This window comes from Diadema antillarum, unplaced genomic scaffold (genome assembly GCF_040938485.1).
Source record: "Diadema antillarum isolate AM-2024a unplaced genomic scaffold, OU_Dant_1.0 scf00000002, whole genome shotgun sequence".
NCBI classification, from domain to species: Eukaryota; Metazoa; Echinodermata; class Echinoidea; order Diadematoida; family Diadematidae; genus Diadema; species Diadema antillarum.
The window spans coordinates 655,001-674,086 of record NW_027270891.1 but is presented as its reverse complement, the minus strand read 5'-3'; the positions used below and the strand labels follow the sequence as shown (position 1 = coordinate 674,086).

The 19,086-nt window shown below is 38.8% G+C and overlaps 1 protein-coding gene across 1 annotated transcript in view; it reads right to left on the bottom strand.

Moving 5' to 3' along the window:
• Positions 1-17,501, bottom strand: part of LOC139729209 (pleckstrin homology domain-containing family M member 2-like) — a 44,037-nt gene extending 26,536 nt beyond the window's left edge. The window contains exons 1-4 of the mRNA XM_071640175.1: positions 17,401-17,501; positions 7,540-7,646; positions 7,001-7,110; positions 2,847-2,946 (exon numbers count right to left, since the gene is read on the bottom strand). Coding sequence (XP_071496276.1) covers positions 2,847-2,946; positions 7,001-7,110; positions 7,540-7,646; positions 17,401-17,478 — 395 coding nt within the window. The 5' untranslated portion in view covers positions 17,479-17,501. The remainder of the gene's footprint in view (positions 1-2,846; positions 2,947-7,000; positions 7,111-7,539; positions 7,647-17,400) is intronic.
• Positions 17,502-19,086: the final 1,585 nt, after the last annotated feature.

Genomic DNA, 19,086 nt, shown 5'->3' with positions numbered 1-19,086 from the left:
ATTGGGGAAACCAGCAGAACCTTGAACGAGAGACTCAAGGAACACAAAAGGGCACTGAGACTAAACAATCCATCACACTCGGCGATAGCTGAGCACTCTCACAACACAGGACACAACATTGAATGGGATGAGGCGCGTATCATTGACTTTGAAAGCAACTGGTTGAAAAGAAAAATAAAGGAAGCACTTTGGATCAGAAGGGTCAATCCAGCTCTCAACAGAGACTCGGGATATACCCTTTCACCAATCTATGGTCCAGTGATTAATAAAGACAGGCAACGGCAGCAAGACAACACTCCACTGCATTAGGCTTGAGAAAGTCCTCAGGAGAGGACGAAAGCTTGCCCTCTACAATTCAAGGTTGGTTGAAGCTCAGTCATTTAATTATTCATCATCCCCAGCCGATGAAAGTTTTTAGTATTACTAAGAAAGTAGTCTACAATACATGTGTACACTGATCAGATCAGATTCTACATCATCAATCACAGTATGGTACCTTATAGGAATAATAAAATGCTATCTGTTTGAACTTAACCCTCTAGTTCCTACTTCCAGCATGTACAATGGAACAAGATTAATTTCCCAATCATGAGACCAGATACTAAAATTTATTGACACACAGACATCCAATGCTACATTGCTTCTACAATGCAGATTATCGGGTCCACTGAATCTATGCTGTTTGAGGATTTGGAGGTTCAGCGTGGAGGGTTAAGTGGCTGTGTTTGAACAACTTTACTGTCTCATCTCTTGAACAGTTACTCTTACCCTGATGAGGGAGGCAAAACGCGATGCAAAGAAGACATACTTAGGCCTATTCTCTTCATTTGTCCTGCTTCAAACTTTCATCCGAGCATATTATGTGTAAGATATGCTTCGACGACAGGTGTAACATTTTGGCAGACCTTGTACACAGTCTAAATTGTTAATTTTGTTGATGGCTGAGCAACTGTGGCAGTTCTGATAAACAGAAAACAAATACAGCATGTGGGACTGCTACCAATATGTACAATGTCGCAATTTAACATGGTGATGAACAAAGTTCAGCATCAGAATTCTAAATTAGGGTTTGAAATCTATCTAAAATTGACTTTAAATTAACAATAATGGACTTCATTACTTTGGTTCCAGATTTCAGAATAGTACAGTGTATGCTATATAAGAAGCTTGACTCATACAACGGGTATTTTGATATCTACGATCACTTGATACGAGTTGCATACTTTCTGTGAAACAGGGAAATTTTCAGCAGCACAACATTTTCACACATACTGTAGTGCTTAAAGGGACGCAGTCCTCACGAAATTTAAGAAAATATGTTGTTGTTGGTACCTCCAATGAACTACTTTCATCAAAAACAAACTTTCAAATCACCAAATAAGCTCGTACATTTCGGTTAAAAAAGTGTGACTCTGCAAATGAGCAAGTCTTGGCGGAGAGTCATACGTCATCGATGCACAACTCTTTGCAGCGGTGTTCTGCTCGTCATCCCTAGTTATTTATAAATACATGTTTACTATTCATTTTTATATTAATTGTATATATAAATAAGCTTGAAATATTTTGTTCGAAATAATAAAACCACATATTGTCACATTTTATGAAAAAATCAGATATGATCATTTTGAACACTTAAATTGGTTTTCTGAGGCATGGCTGTCAACTTGAGAGTAGGGCATCAATGACGTTGCACCTTTTGGCAGGCTCTTACACGATCGCTCGCAGGAATTATTTTTTTAAAAATCGCGTACGGAGACAATTTTTGATGTCCACGCGCATAAATTGGTGAGAGGTTATATTTTTTACTCTTCTTAATTATCAGTACAGTGAAAATCTCAGGACTGCTTCCCTTTAAAAGCAATGGCCACACACACAAACTTTTACTTTTGATAGGGAGACTACCTATTACCATGGTTTTGATTGGGGGCAAGCAGTGGCCTGCAGTATACAACAAACTACATCGATCACATTGCACAATTGCAGTATGATGTACATTGTATATTCCAGCCTGTTAACCCAGCAAACAATGATAAAACTGATGTCCTTTAAATGGAATCCGTAGGTAATCTTGAGATGAAAGCAGTTTTGAGATTATGTTTTGTCAATATGAATGGTGTATCTGTCAACAGAGTTACTTGCTTGGTAGTAACTTTCCCTCAATGACTTTACTGTTTCCTCCATTGTAAAGGCAAACATGTCCTCATACCACACAAGAGTTCACACATTGTGAGCTCAAGTGTCTTCTTGGAGTGGTCTACAGTACATTAATTCTAGTAATAAACACACCTGATTTACATTAATTATAATACCTTCTCCCTACAAACATGACCATGAATGGTCAAACATCCATTCAATGCAAAGCCTCCTCAACCAATAAAGTCTGTACAACACCCCATTATTTATGGGTGTCTTGCACTCGATGAACCCAGTACACATTGCTGCCCTATTACAACCATCTTTACAAGCAATACAACATTTTTATACATTCTGCATACACACACTCAGACTACAAACACAAGTTCATACAAACTCAGAAAAATCACAGTTTTACTTGTACTCGTACATTCCAAGATGCACATCATAACAAAAACAATTACAGTATGTACACTCAACGTGACTGCACACTTACAATGTACCTGGATGTACAATGATTATACCCTCTTGTAATAATATCAAGACATGAGCAGAAACAACAATCTCATACAGATACATTCAGAAACATATAATATCCCACACACATCTTTGTGTCTCATAACTGCTGAAATTCATAAAGGAATATAATCAATAAAGAATGAAGAAGGGCAGAGGAGAAATTCCTCAGGAAAGTAAAAGATTTGCAAACTTACTCTATGTAAAACTTGCGGAGGATGTCATCACTGCCAAGGAAGCATCTCAGATAACTTTCCAATGCTCCTTCATTCAAAGATTGGTATAGCCATGCTCGGCCTGAATATGGCACAGGGAAAAAATTTGGCAAATGTGTCATTTGTCACTCATCACACCAAGGCCCTACTGTGGATTAAGTATTTTGCTTTACACTCTACAAGAAATTAAACTAGCTAAATGAGCAATGATAGAAATAATGACAAAAAGCAATCATTACATACTTTCTATTTAATCTATGGTAAATTATTCACAAATACCAATATGGAATGGAATAAACAAAAAATTACAATTTGTGTTGCAACATCAATTCAAAGACAATTTGATCAAATATTAAAATGTTGATACATTATAATAGGTCCTGTTTACCTTTGGGAACAGTGAGTAAAAAATGTTAAAGATATCACATTTGATGCACACATGTAGATCTGTTGTATCACAAAACATCCTTCCATATATACAATTTTTGCAATAAAGCTTAAAATAGGAGATATCAGTATTTTTCTCATCAAACCATAACTGTCGAGGGTTTTGATAGTCTGGAAACACATTGTTCACATTTTGTGTATTTAACAATACTTATCATTGATGTTACGGATTCAAATTTTTACAGCAGTTGATTCTATTCCAAACTCATATTTTAGAACTACAATCAAAGCACTAATGCTGGGTTTTTTTAGAACTACATGTACTTTAAAGCACTAATGCTGGGTTTTGTTTCATCTGCAAATGGTAAATTATGCCTTGAAGAGTATTTCACCTTCACAAATAAGAAAACAACATACTGAGCTATTAAGTAACACTTATCTTTGTATGGCAAACAGTGGCATGACCTGCATCATATACCGTCTGGTATTCTCTGTACAATTGTACTTTATTAGCACACTTGATCTGGTACTTGCTAAATTACAAACAATCCTGAATACATTCTGCCAACAGAAACCACACTTCTGCCATGTTTGTTTCTACAGCAGGAAAACTTTAAAAACAGATTCAGTTCACAAATTGATGCATACTTGTACACATGCCTCATTATCCACGTTCCTGTAATACATGTAGGCAACACAGCAATATTTAAGAGCAAGTTCAACATGTGCGTAATGTTAAGTCAAGGTGACAACCTTTAAATTTTCTATTCAGTGGGTTACCAGTGCACTCACACAAAGTATTTCAAATTGCAGTCATTCATAATCTTAATTAAATTCCTACTGTCTAATAGATACATGTATGCAGTCATGATTGCTTAGTCTGCTAACTTTCATGACATCACAGTTGCTAGAGCTTTCAGGAAATGAATACAAAAACAAGAGACCCGCGGGTCTAGCGCTCACCTGAGTATCGCAAGTTCACCTTTCACGCAGTCACTAATCTAAATTATTCACAGCTCTACCAAAATTTGACGAGGCATTCTCAAGTGGAAGATGAAAATGTACAATAACGGCCCAATTTTTTCAAGATTCCTTAATTTGGGGGAATTGGGGCCCCCTGGGGCCCTCTGGGTGGGGCATGGTGCCCAGTTTGATAAATTGAGATCCTGACCACCTAGGGATGCTACCTGCCAAGTTTGACAAAAATCCATCATGAGGTTTTCAGGAAGAAGATGAAAATGTACAATTCAGGCCTCCATTTGGACCCTTCCAACCACCCCCCCCCCCCACCCCCAAGAGGGGCACCCCTGGATCTCCTATGAACAAACTTGAAACTACAGTCATTACTGTACTCACTCATAGTATTATCTCAGCTCTATAACTTCTGATTCTAGAGAAGATTTTTAAAGATTCCTTCATTTGGGGGGTTTGGGCCCCCTGGGGGCCCCCTGGGCGGGGCATGGTGCCCATTTTAACAAATTGAGATCCTAACCCCCTAGGGATGCTACCTGCCAAGTTTGGTGAAAATGGGTCATGGGGTTCTCAAGAAGAAGATAAAAATGTACAATTTAGGCCCCATTAGGACCCCTCCTCACCCCCCCTGGGTCCCAAGGGGGGCACCCCTGATTCTGCCATGAACAAACTTGAAACTACAGTCATCAATGTGCTAACTCATAGTATTAACCTAGCTCTATCACTTCTGGTTCTAGAGAAGAAGATTTTTGCGGATTCCTTAATTTTGGGGGGTTTGGGCCCCCTGGGGGCCCCCTGGGTGGGTCATGGTGCCCATTTTAACAAATGGAGTTCCTAACCCCCTAGGGATGCTACCTGCCAAGTTTGGTGAAAATGGGTCATGGAGTTCTCAAGAAGAAGATGAAAATGTACAATTTAGGCCCCATTAGAACCCTTCCCCACCCCCCTCCCCTGGGTCCCAAGGGGGGCACCCCTGATTCTGCCATGAACAAACTTGAAACTACAGTCATCAATGTACTAACTCATATTATTAACTTAGCTCTATCACTTCTGGTTCTAGAGAAGAAGATTTTTACAGATTCCTTAATTTTGGGGGGTTTGGGCCCCCCTGGGGGCCCCCTGGGTGGGGCATGGTGCCCATTTTAACAAATTGAGTTCCTAACCCCCTAGGGATGCTACCTGCCAAGTTTGATGAAAATCGGTCTTGGGGTTTTCAAGAAGAAGATGAAAATGTAAAAAGTTTACGCACGACGCACGACGCACGACGGACGACGGACGACGCACGACGGACGACGCACGACGGACGCCGGACGAAGGGCGATCGCAATAGCTCACTTGAGCCTTTGGCTCAGGTGAGCTAAAAAACTAGAAATATCACTTAAGGTGATTAATACCCCCGCCCCGTGATGACAGTCTTACCCAAGGAATGATCTTTCCTTGATCTTCTGCCATTTAAATGCCGTTACCATGGCAACGCAGCTTCCGACACGTCCGAAAAATATGTCTTGCACATCTTCCCACCAAGACTATTGTGTGTGCCACATTTCATAAGCTTTTGTCAAAAACTGAGGAAGTAGTTCAATCCACAAGATCTTTCCTTGATCCTCCACCATTAATATGCCGTTACCATGGCAACGTAGCTTCTGACACGTCCAAAAAATATGTCTTGCACATCTTCCCACCAAGACCAATGTGTGCGCCACATTTCATGAGCTTCAGTCGAATACAGAGGAAGTAGTTCAATCCGCAAGATCTTTCCTTGATCTTCTGCCATTTATATGCCGTTACCATGGCAACGCAGCTTCCGACACGTCCGAAAAATATGTCTTCCACATCTTCCCACCAAGATCAAGGTGTGTGCCACATTTCATAAGCTTTGGTCAAAAAACTGAGGAAGTAGTTAAATCCGCAAGATCTTTCCTTGATCTTCTGCCATTAATATGCCGTTACCATGGCAACGTACTTTCGGGTACTGTCAAAAAATGTGTCTTGCACATCTACAACCAAAGGCACACATCTGTACCAAGTTTCATGGAAATTGGGCAAAAACTGAGGAAGTAGTTTGCAACACAAAATTTTCCATCATTTTGGCTCATAATATGTGAGCTGTTACCATGGCAACATACTTTTTGTCACTGTCAAGAAATGTGTCATGCTGACCTATATCCTAAGACAAACATTCAATATGAATTCCATGAGAATTGGAAGAACACTGATGAAGCAGTTTTGCCATGAAGCATTTTGCCCAATATTTTACCAATAACATGCCGTTACCATGGCAACGCACTTTTTGCCACTGCGGAAATATGTGTCTTGCACATTAACATATTCAGACGAACATCTGTACCTAATTTCATAAAAATTGATCAAAAACTGTGGGAGGAGTTCGCGACGCAAGATTTGTACCCATTTTTGCCCATAATATGCCGTTACCATGGCAACGTACTTTTGGGTACTGTCAAAAAATACGTCTTGCACATCTACAACCCAAGGCACACATCTGTGCCAAGTTTTATGGGAATCGGTTGAAAACTGAGGAAGTAGTTCGCCACGCAAGATTTGCAACGGACCGACCGCCCGACCGACCGCCCGACCGACCGTCCGCTGATTCCTACATACCCCCTTCAAACTTCGTTTGGCGGGGGTAAAAAATGTAAGAAACACTTTCAACTTCAGACAAGTTCTTATTCAATACTTTGATAATACTTTACATGTCAGAACTTATCCTACAATGTAGGTACAGTACAAATTGTCAAGAACTAAGGAAGGTGACTTACTCCGTCCAAGATCCGTTGCCAACCGATCCAATGCCTTGATGTCAGAAATAAGAAGCTTGTGAGTGAAACGCTTCACAAACACCCAGTAACCAGGAGTGATTTGTTTCAACCTGTTTGTCAATTAAAGAAACAAACAAGGCAGGCACTTTCAAAGTTACATTTGTATCATTACAAGAAAATGCATTAGATCCAATAGTGATCCGAGCACTAGTTTACATCCACTCTTCTCAGACTGGATATGGACTGAACATTATCATGCACCTGGACAACACTTTTTTTTTGCTATTTTATCCATTTCATTTTATTTCTACATCTGACAAAAAGAACATACAGTACAGTAAAAATGTAAGACTCTAAGAGCCGTACAAACATAGAAATACAGGAAAAAAAATCATCATTTGTGATGCAGAGAATCATTACAAAATCATTTGTATTTGCAAGCTTTTACAATTACCATGATAAAAGAAATGCGCATGACAAGAGACTATTCTAATTTTATAAGAAAACATGTCTCTGGGTTTTAATACTTTCTTCCTTACCCATGTAGAAACGCATGGTCCAAGTGTTCAACGAGTCTCTGTAGAGGACGTGCCTCGTTGCCAATTTTGACAACTTCCCCATCAGAGCTAAAGGCATACGCCTGAACCTGTGTGAGGGGAAAAGACAAGAGAAAGTCTGAGTTTTGTATGTATCTTGATCTATATTTACACTGCTTCAAAACTTACAGCTGTTATGTGTTGCTTGAAGGTTTGCATGTATATCTGTAACTATACACAGCCCAGTCACTGTAAAAAAGCGACAGGGCTGTACCAGGGTGGTGCACAACAACAAAGCGAACATGAAGAGAACATCTCGATCGCTTTGAGTTTTGATACTTGACATCATTTTTGTCACCTCATACTCAGTAAAGATAATCTTCATTAATTAGACTTCATTTCTATGTTTAATGTCGATTATATGATTATAAGATTATATATGCAAACAGTGGGTACATTGTCTTTCACTGACGGCCACTTTGAATAATCGGGAGTTCACGCGATCGGAGCTGCACTTTCATTCAAAGTGGCCGTCAGTGATAGACGATGTACCGTTCACACACACTGCATATAATCTTCATTTTCGGTATGTTGTGAACTGTGGATGTCAATATCTATAACATAGAAATGAAGTCTATTTAATGAAGATTGTTTTTAGTGAGTTTGAGGTGACAAAAATGATGTCAAGTATCTCATAAACTCAATGCGATCATCATGCTTGCTTCGTGTTCGCTTTGTTGTTGTGCACTACCCTGTGCCTGGTACAGCCCTGTCGCGTTTTTACAGCGACTGGGCTGTGTATAGAACATCTAATGTTATTAGTTAGTTTGCATGGCAAAGCAAATGAGGGAAAAAGGTTTGCAGTATAAAAATTACCACAATGTGTTTCTAGTCCTTATCCGGATCATTGCTTGGCAGAATACAAGCCTAGAAAGAGGAGAATATTGAGGAGGGAAGTGACATATATGGGGGTTGTAAGGAGGGCAAACAGTGAGGGGTGGGGGACAGGCTCCGCTCTTCGCGCAACAAACAACAGACTAACAGTAACACTTTACAGCAACGCGACTACCACCAACTAAGGCACTGCACCAGTTTACCCCGGCACGGGGCACTATAACCAGTAACAGCTGGCTGGTTGGGGTCACTGGTGTGGTTAGAGGGTCGCTGTAACTGCAACCAGCCCCAACGCTACGCGATCATCATGCTCGCTACGCGTTGGGGCTGCGCATTGTAGGATTTCGGATCTGGAAAGGCGTACTATCGCGGTTAAATTTAACCTTAATGACTTTAAGTGATTCGGTCGACAGGGATCTCCGAGATCAAAAACCGCTCACGAAGACGGGATTTGAAATCTCTGTGCTTGCGCGAGTCGGTAGCACTGTAGCCTTTTTGACCAGGTCCAGGCACTCTTGCTGCGCCACATGGGCAATTCCACGGTAACTCGCGTTACAAATAATGGGTACATTTTTGGGATAATGTGCCAATATCTTTGTAATTGGTAGGATCTACAAGTTACTTTTTTCATCATGGGTTAAGTAGACATACACCAACCAAATGAATCCAGAAAGAAAAATAAAGGACAAACATGTTGGGATTCTTGAATCATTTAATTTTGGTAACTCGCGTTACACAAAAAGGACATGGTCAATTCTATGAAGACCTCTTTTTGAAAAGTCTCCTCATACTAGACAATCTTGATAAAAGTTTTCCTACCTTGAATTGACAGTGGGTTAGGACTCATAAATTAACAATATCAAAGTTGAATAACAATGACCTGGAAAAATGTAGGAAGCCTTTATGTCGGTAACTCGCGTTACGGTAACTCGCGTTACATTATGTCCACAAACACAGGGTGACACAAATTGATGACATACAATTGTTCTGATGGCACTGAATCTTGTGTTGAATAATCTGAGAGATGCTTATTTGTGTAGATAGTAAAACGAATAAATGTTAAACAAATATTTTACTAATAAACCCAATAGAAGAGTGTGTTTAAGACTAATAAGAGCTTCACTCCTCATAGAGACCTTGAATATGTTTGAATATACTAGATGATATAGGTGTATTATTACATTGTAAGTTTCAGAGTGTAAAGATGAAAAATGTTGTAAGTCTTTCTAAAACAAAACATAAAAGTATCAAACCCTATACAAGTTTACGAAACAGCTTACAATCTTTCAAAAATTCAAATCCTATCTTTGTGAGGAGTGAAAACTAGTACATTTCTTTGCAACTGATTGACAAAAAGACCAGTTCGTAATTCCACTTTGTGCATGAACAACAAAAGATCATTTGTACGAACAGGCATTTTGGTTTGTAAATTCACTGACATAAGCATCTGTGATGCGATGATTATTCATGCGATCCTTATCTAAATGATGCTTGCCAGCACATCCACCTGACAGCCAGAATGGTATTTTGCAATATAAACGGAAATAAGCTGTTACTGCATTCAATACAAAACAATGAAATGGATGCCTGCTAAATTATAAACTGATGTGAGTATTCTGATCCCCTGATCTAAATGCAAGTTCATTCTTTTTTTGAACAGAAGTTCCATAAATTGTTATTTCATGCAAGCTTATATGCATTATGCTGCTTTGAAAACAAGTGAAGTGCCGAACCAACTGAGAAAAAAGAAAGGTCATTTGTACCAATGTGTACATGAGCTACAGTGTATACGAACTGGCTTATTACCCTACATCGACGTAAATAAGCACTGAATTGATCAGTGTTTTAGTAGTAGCCATGATAAAAAAGTCATGGGCGTACAATTGTACATACTCAAGCAGTATTCAAACTTACGACCTCCTGATCACCGGACAGGTGTCATCTCCACTAGACCACCGTGCTTTCGCCCGACAGCAAGTGCTGGTTCTAATCCTTATAACATGCAGTGGGTACTGCGTAATTATTCAAATTCAGGAAATTCTTCCATTGAGATGTTTTCATTGCAACTGATTGACAAATTGCCCGACATCAACGTTAATAAGTTCACTGAATTGATCAGTGTTTTATTAGTAGCCATGATAAAAAAAAATCATGGGCATACATACTTGAGCAGGATTCGAACCCACAACCTCCTGATCTCCGGACAGGTGTCATCTTCAGTAGACCACCGAACAAGGATTAGAACCAACACTTGCTGTGCTTTATAGCATTCTGTAATAAAAATTCTGTAATACTGATGCAGGAAATTCAAAAGATAAATCTAATGGTCTCATTCACTGCTGGATACATGTACAGTATGCAGTGAAAGCCAGGCTAGACTCTTCAATGTGGCATGTGATCAGTGGCCTTGATGTTAATCACAGTTTATTAGGCTGCCCTCCTTTGTTTCAGTCCAGCATAGTGTGTATAGCACTGCATTTGATTGTTTTCACCACAATCTAGCTCAATTAAGTGCTAAAATTTGCTTATGTTGGGGGAAACTTGTGTTTATAGTTGGTAACTCGCGTTACATGCCGGTAACTCGCGTTACATGGTAACTCGCGTTACACTTTTCATTGACATTTTTTAATGTGATAACAGTGTTTATTCAAGTCAACATCCTGTGTACAGTATCAGGGTGTGATGAATTTAGAAAATTATGATTCCCAACAAATTACCTCCACTGCTTCCTTCAGAATGAAAAATATTTCTTGTTTTGGTAACTCGCGTTACATGGCTCAAGGGCTGAACTTTCATGTGGTGATTAGAAGTTTTTGAAGGTGGCATAAAAATTTCCTCATGGGAGACTGAAGTAGAACCAATTTGCTTCTTTAAAATAAATCAACTGAAGTGCTAGCAGAATTTTTCTATTAAAAAAAATTATATCAAGTTAAGCATGCATTTTAGCAATTTGGATGACTGAAAAATTGTCTTCAACATTTGTAGCTGTTTCTCGGGAAATATTTGACCGATTGATATAATTCTTTGAGTTTCTTTAACTTCAATATATGGGTAATACATAATGAGTAATTCTTTTGCAATATGATAAAGTTGAAATTTTAGTGCCATGTCCACATTCCCATGGAATTGCCCACATCGTGTGGCTCCCGATCACTCGCTGGGAGCTGGTGAGGGCGCGTTTCACTCGAACCCTTTCACTCGCCACTACACAGCGTGCAGCGAAAGGGCCTGGTTCAAACTTCAAAGGCTAAAAGTAAAATCATCGCGACTCTCATCACTCATGCGTTATTCATATCGCCAATGCGTAAAGTGCCACGCAAAGGTTGCATCAAAAGCCAAAGAATGAATGGGAGGTACATGTATACAGTAGGGGTGCTGGTCCGAGAATGCGGATCGTCCGCACAAACGAGGGTATCTTCGTAAACGCGGACAAATCGCGTCCGCGAAAATCGGGATCGGTAGCTTTTTCGCGGACGATCTTTTTCCTCGGGGCTTTGCGGGCTTAGGGGTACCGAACCGCACGTTCTAGATGCGATAAACGGATTCCTCGTGTACAAATACCCCTAGTTCACCGTCTACTTTTGTGGGTTGTCCGTCTTCCCGTGGATTCATCGCGCGAAATGTGAAAGTCGCTGTGCTGTCAATGGCAATACATGTACACGCATCATGGAGCAACTTAACACACCTACGAAGTCACCAATGCACTTTGCAGTGGAATTACGGCAAATTTGAACGGTATGAATATTTCTTATGAATAAAATATTAATTCTAATTATTGTTAATTAATATTCCGATTTCCGATTGTCTGGTTTGGCGACTGTATGCCGGTACCTACAAATCCCGTTGTGAACACATCGTTGTGTTGAAAACTACTTACTAGTAATGTGTTGTATGTCCGACTGCACGTGCGCAGCTACCGACGCTAGTTTCCCATGTATAATGTATGCATGCACATGGGCATTTAAATGATCAAAGACAAAACGGGAAGTGCTTTAATATTCAAGGAACGGTTGAATAAAACTAACAACAAAACTCTATAAACAAAACAAAACAAAAACAAACGAAAAAAAATAATTGTGAAACAGTGGAAACGAAATTATCAAAGATACTTCTTTCAATCGCATCTAAATGATATTCCCATTTTTAAAATCCTTATGATCAAATGATTTATAAAATAAACTTGAAAATGGCTCCCGTAAGCGAGTACTGCAGCAATTTTAAAGACTGGTCGCACTACAGTTATAGAGTATGCAGTGCTGATAGTTTAACCAAACTGTGTTTGATTTTATGAATCATTGTATCTATGAGGGTGAGCTCTCACCTGTAGGTCCGGCGGTAGCACGCCCGTCATCGTGGAGTCAAGTGAGGGGAGAGGCCAGTGCTATGGTAAGAAAAGTTACCAGAACTTCTCACATGATGGCCCACACGCATGCTTCATTAATTGGTCGGTGAATGATGATACAATTGTATCACATTTGTTTTATTGGTTATTGCATCATAAGCGCATCATAAGCAGAAACAAATTACATGCGTACTTCTTTAGAAGTGTTACACGTGTGCCACATCAATTCTGTTTGAATCTAGATGCAAGTATACAGTGTACTAACCAAATTACATCTGTTAATTTCATGAAGATGACCTCCAAGAACTGATGGATGTTCACATTCAGGAAATGACGGAGTTGCGTAATGAAGGCCAAAACGAACAAGGTAAGCAACGTTACACATAAAAGTAACATTGATATATTGCTACCAATCTGATTCAGTATTAATATCACACTGCATATTTGTATTTCTCTCTGTGAAACTGGAACATTTCGTAACAGTTTTTTATATATTTTCTTTCCTTGTCTTATGGCACAGATCCCAACAGCACAATCGAAGTTGAGCAAGGTAAGATCGTACGATGTGTAGGATAATGGCAGCCCTGAAATAGGCTCTCCACTCTTTCCTGAATCATTATTAATGCTCAACAATGATTCTGCATGTTGCGTTGGCAAGAGGAGCTGATATGGTGCACTTGCGTTACCACGAACGACATATTGTTACAACGTCGAAGCACATGCAAAAATTAAGATCTAAAAATAAACGTCATTGAGTCGCTCAAAAGTAAAACGTTTATAGCTAAATTTTCGATTGAACGAAGTAATTTCCGGGCGACATTGAAAAAGAAAAATGAACGAAATTTATTCTATAAGGTCCTATAACGACATGCGGGACGCTTACGATATACAGCATGACTTCAGCACAAGACAAATTTAGCGAGCGTCTCTTTGATGAAGAACGCATCACATTTTTGTGGGTTTAAATAGCAATCGCTCTGCGTTTCAGGGAACTTGCATTAGGCCATATTATAAGATAATCCGAAATGAAATAACGATCGTTTTTTCCGAAGGTTCGTAATTCCAAAACACACAAATTCTGTTTGCAGTGTACCTAGATGTTCGTTGCAAATCCGAAATAAACTACTGTCCGTCATTGCGACATAGTTTGTATAGCATATGACGTTACTGCGAAGATTCATTTTTCCTTGCGTTCAGTAATCCGAAAATGAAATAAGGTTCGCTATTACGAATGTTCCTTAACCTAAAAATGTTTGGAATCTTTGTGTTTCAAGGTTCGTTAATCGGAAATGAAAATCGTTTGTTAATCCGAAAATGAAGAGGTGATTATAGGACTGCTAACAAAAACATACATCATTGTTTTTAGATCAACAAGTCTTCAGATAATGAACCGTTTTCATTTAAGGATGAACGATCTTTTTTATGAACAATGAACCTTATTTCCATTTTATGATAAACGAAATGAAATAACTAACATTTTCTCATTGACGGATGAACAAACATTCGGAAAAAACGAATGATACCGGTACTTCATTTCGGATTAATGGACTTTCAGCATAGCAAACCTTAAATTTCCTTTTCATATAAAAAGAACCTTTCATTGAAGATGAACAAACCTTCGGAAAAATCGTATGATACTTCATTTCGGATTAATGGACTTTCAGAATAACCATAAATTTCCTTTTCATTTAAAAAAGAACCTTTTGAACAACTGTTACGAACCTTGGGAATAGCGAGCCGTAAAACCGACGACCCGTCGAAACGGCAAACCTTTTATAGTACAACGGAAATTAGGAACAACAAACCTTTAGAATAGTACTCGAATCCTCAACTACTTTGATGTGATTTCAAACTAAGCATGAAGTACAAACAACTTTCTCTATTAAATGTACAATATCGATGAAATTAAAGTGATAGCATTGCATTTAATATTGCTTTTTTGCGTATTATGAGTAGTCGATAATCACATATTTGAGTGTTGTTTTTTTTGTGTGTTGTTGTACACAAAATTTTGATACAACGAAACAAAACTGCCGATCCCAAAGACTTTGTTCTAACGTCAGTACACTGTACTTCGGCAAGATACCTTTTAGTGTGCAGATGTGTTTATTTCATGTATAATTCTGCCCACTACACTCTAAACTGCCGAGTTACTTTTGTTGTACACATTAATTATAGTATTTGTTCTTCTCTTTGATTTAGGGAATGATCTTGGTGGACAGAACACGACAGCAGTTCTAGAAATTGATGTTGAAGGGCACGTGTTCATGCAAGTTGGGCTACTCTCAATTCATGTTCGCATGTTCGGCTTGCTCCTCACGAATGTCGGCTTTCCCGGCGGCTCTCAGTACCAGTGTCACGACGTCATGAAGCATAGCTTGCACTTGTTGTCATGCAATTAACATCCAGAAGTACTGCTCAATGACTTTCCTTCAGCTTGTTCTTGATGGGAATGATGCTGTAACCTTAACTTCTCATGAATTAATTCTGTAGAAAAAGAAAATGACATTTTTATTTCGAAACGGGGAAAACTTGTGTGATATCAAAGTAAGATCATAAAGTGTACGCATAATGTTAAAATATTGTGTACTTGACCAACGGTGTTGTTTATAATGTTAAGGGACATTCCTTCCTGATATGTTGCTGTGTATGAACAGCTATGTGCTTAGCATCTGCCCATTCTGTTTGTAACTGAAAAAAAGTCACCAAACTATCTTTTTCCGAGGACAAAAGATAAAAAGTCTTGACATCAGCTCCTATAATAAAGTCATACTTTTGTTTGTGCCCTCCTCGGCAACTCCAAGGCCAAGCTCTGTCTGTGCCAAACCGTTTGGTAACTGTTTAATAACAATTAAAGTGCAATTTCACGTTCAATACTCTAAAATCTTTTACAATTTACTAAGTTTATTATTATGTCTGTTATACTTAAATTGTCACTGATCTATTTGTTTCTTCTTTTTTTTTGCTTTCCAGTACGTTATCTTACTGCTGAATGTTTCATTATTCTAGGCGTACAATGTAATTAGGCTTTGTCTTTTTTTTGTATTATAATTCTAGTCTATAGCATTATTGTCAGCACAGAAAGGATACATGCATGTATCGTGTACTGTGATACCTGTGCCTATTTTTGTTTAAAAGCTGATTTTTTTGTCTATAGAATTGGCAATAAAATGTGAAGATTTGTGTGTGTGTACTTGTGCGTTTGGTACCGGTACCCGATTTCTTGGCGCTTGTTTTGTTTGTTTGTTTGTTCTTGATGTATGATAACAATTTCCTGGCATTTGGGTATCTCAAACACCCCCAGTTACACATGCATACCCACACAAGACTTCTAATACATGCAGGTTTCGTCAGCGCTATAACATTGAATGGAAAATACTAAATGTGTGTCGTTTTCAATTAAAAATTGTAGTAATTAAATGATAGACGTAAACTGACGTGAAACTCATCTGCCTTTCACATACAAGTCAACATGCTACAATAGGCCGCTTGCAAGAATTATTCACAATTTACAGTATATCCTGAAACGTCCATGAATCCAAGCTCATCTAGATCTAGAGATCTTCTAAATTTTAAATAGATCTACGATTGTAGGTACAATGTTATGCTTGTACATGTAGCTGTATAAACATCACAATGATAGTAGGACATCGATACTCACATTTAGGTTGAAGAGCATTTCACTAATAAAACTCGATCCATATTGGTCCTAGAAACGCAAAATTTGCTCGACTTGTTGATGTCGCAATGCGCAGCATGCAGCGGTACAACGAAGGTACGTTTGTACAGTGTATTATAGAGATAGCCCTATATCATACATGTACAACGTATTACATGTATGTCAGCTTCAACTTACAACAAAACATACGCATGGGCACACAGAAAACGGGGAAAGCAGTGATCTCTGTTTATTGCACATCGTCCTTATTTACGAGGGTCAAAGCAAGAAGCAGTGAACAGTCGCGCTTCTGCGTCCTTACTTTTGGGGACAATCATAGGTTTCTAAGCTTATATCGGTTTTTAAGGACGCGTCCTCATTTATCGGGACGCCGTTCGCCGAGAAGTCGGCAGCTTGCGACGTCGTCACCGTATACGAAGACGACCCTCATATACAAATACGATCCTCATTCTCGGACCAGCACCCCTACTGGTATATAGAGATGATCTCGTAGAAAAACGTCTTTTCAAGACTACATGGGATAAATGAAAATGTGGAAATTAACAAGTGAACGTTTCATATGATTATGAATAAGGTAAGAAACGTACCAGCATACTGTACGTACATTATAACAGTAAAAAAGCGTTTTGTTTACCAACTTATGTTGGTAAATTACGAAACTTATTGTTGCGCGAAAATTTGTGTTGCTTTTCCAACTTACAGAGATAGCACTCTTTTGACTCAGGGCGCTCCCACAGCACTGTGTACAAGGAGCGCACCGGTGAATTAGGGTCGCTGCTCTGGTGCGGTTATGCATCATGTCCATGGCACCACCAGTGTGCACTTGCACTGTACATGCAATACGTACGTAAAATTTATTCAATATGTGGGACTGTTCATTATGGGTAGCGTTTTACGTTTTACACCGTCTCACAAAAACAAATACACGTCGACGAGTTTCATGGCTTACCTCTTTCACAGACCGCGCTATTCCGTCCAAGATTTGATCCTTCAGTTTCACTCGCTGTGATGCCATGACTTCTATCATGGAATATCGTGTGAAATGCACAGTGAAAAAGGCATTTTTATTTCAGATTTCGCCAATCCCGGTAATTTCTCACTGCACGAATGAATGAATGTACACAACGGTGCGCTTTAATTCTACGTACGCTATATGGCTAGTGTTACAGATTATACACCCACACCCACACACACACACACACAACACACACACACACTACGCTCGCTCTGCGCTGTTTGAGTTCGCCAGCAACTAGCGCTTGAATGCACACTCGTGTGTAGGCCTACTGCTGCCATTCAAAGCATGTGCTTTCACGAAAAAGAAAAGAAAAGAAAAGAAAAGAAAAAACTGCACAATACACAACACGCTCCACCACACAATATAACCCTGTGGTCCATGATACACGTTATGAATGGTATTAATAAGACTTGCTTTCAGAGCATTGCTACGAGGAATTCAAAGTTTTTATGATGAAAATCGGTTTTGAAATAGGTGAGATATCCTAAAACAAATTAAAACAATGAAATATGACATATAAGGTGGGTCACTCCTTTTATCTGGATTCTATTCAATTTATTTCCACGAATCTGATAAAAAGACAGTTGTATTGTACATCACAGCATACATCATAACGGCAAACGAAAAATGTACAAAATGTACTTGATATCAAGAGAAATGGAGGAATAACGCTGCGTTATAGGCTTAGACCAGCCTTTCGAAGTTTATCCCCAAGAAATAGCATCGTTTTGGATATCTCAGCCATTACCAAAACCAATTTTCATCAAATAAACTTTGAATCCCTCTTAGAATTACATGCTCTTTCATAATACATTTCATATAAAGAGGTTTGTCATTACCTCATCACACGACCAAAAAAAAAAAAAAGAAAAAAAGTTGGACTGAACGTCAAGCCCCCTCTCAACCATACCATCTTTCAACTACACAAGGTTCGTCGCGACACCGAGCTAACAATAATAATACTTGTTCACTTACTGCAAATGGCAATACTATAAGTTGAAGTCAGTGCCCGCTAATATTTGGTATGAACGTTTGATGAATTACTTGTTGATGGATCCGGCAACTTCCGGTAAAAATTTTTAGGTTTTGTTAACCCACAATTTAGCTTTGAATACACTGAAAATAGATTATATTTTCATGTCCTTGTTTAATAGCTCCTAAACTGTTGCTACTGAAAGTTTAGCACCTCAACTTATTTTAGGCACCCCCTCACTGTTGCATTGTTTATTATGCAATTGAAGGGATTTTGAAGATAGGTGTATAACTGTCATCACATCCATCAGACTCATAGATTGCCGTAATAGGCTTTAATGTTTTCGTGGTTTTTATTTGGGAACATGCAACGCAGATGCATTATATTGGTCCGTGAGTGACCATTCTTCTTCTTCTTCTTCTTCTTCTTCTTCTTCTTCTTCTTCTTCTTCTTCTTCTTCTTTTTCTTTTTCTTCTTCTTCTTCCCTTTACATCTTTCATGATCGTATACTCTCTAAAAAAATCGAGTGAAAAAATTCACTCCTACAAAAAAGAGTGAATTTAGAGTGAAATTGGAGTGAATTTTGAGTGAAAATGTTCATTTTCACTCGTTTTAGAGTGACCTCAGGGATCACTCCAAAATCT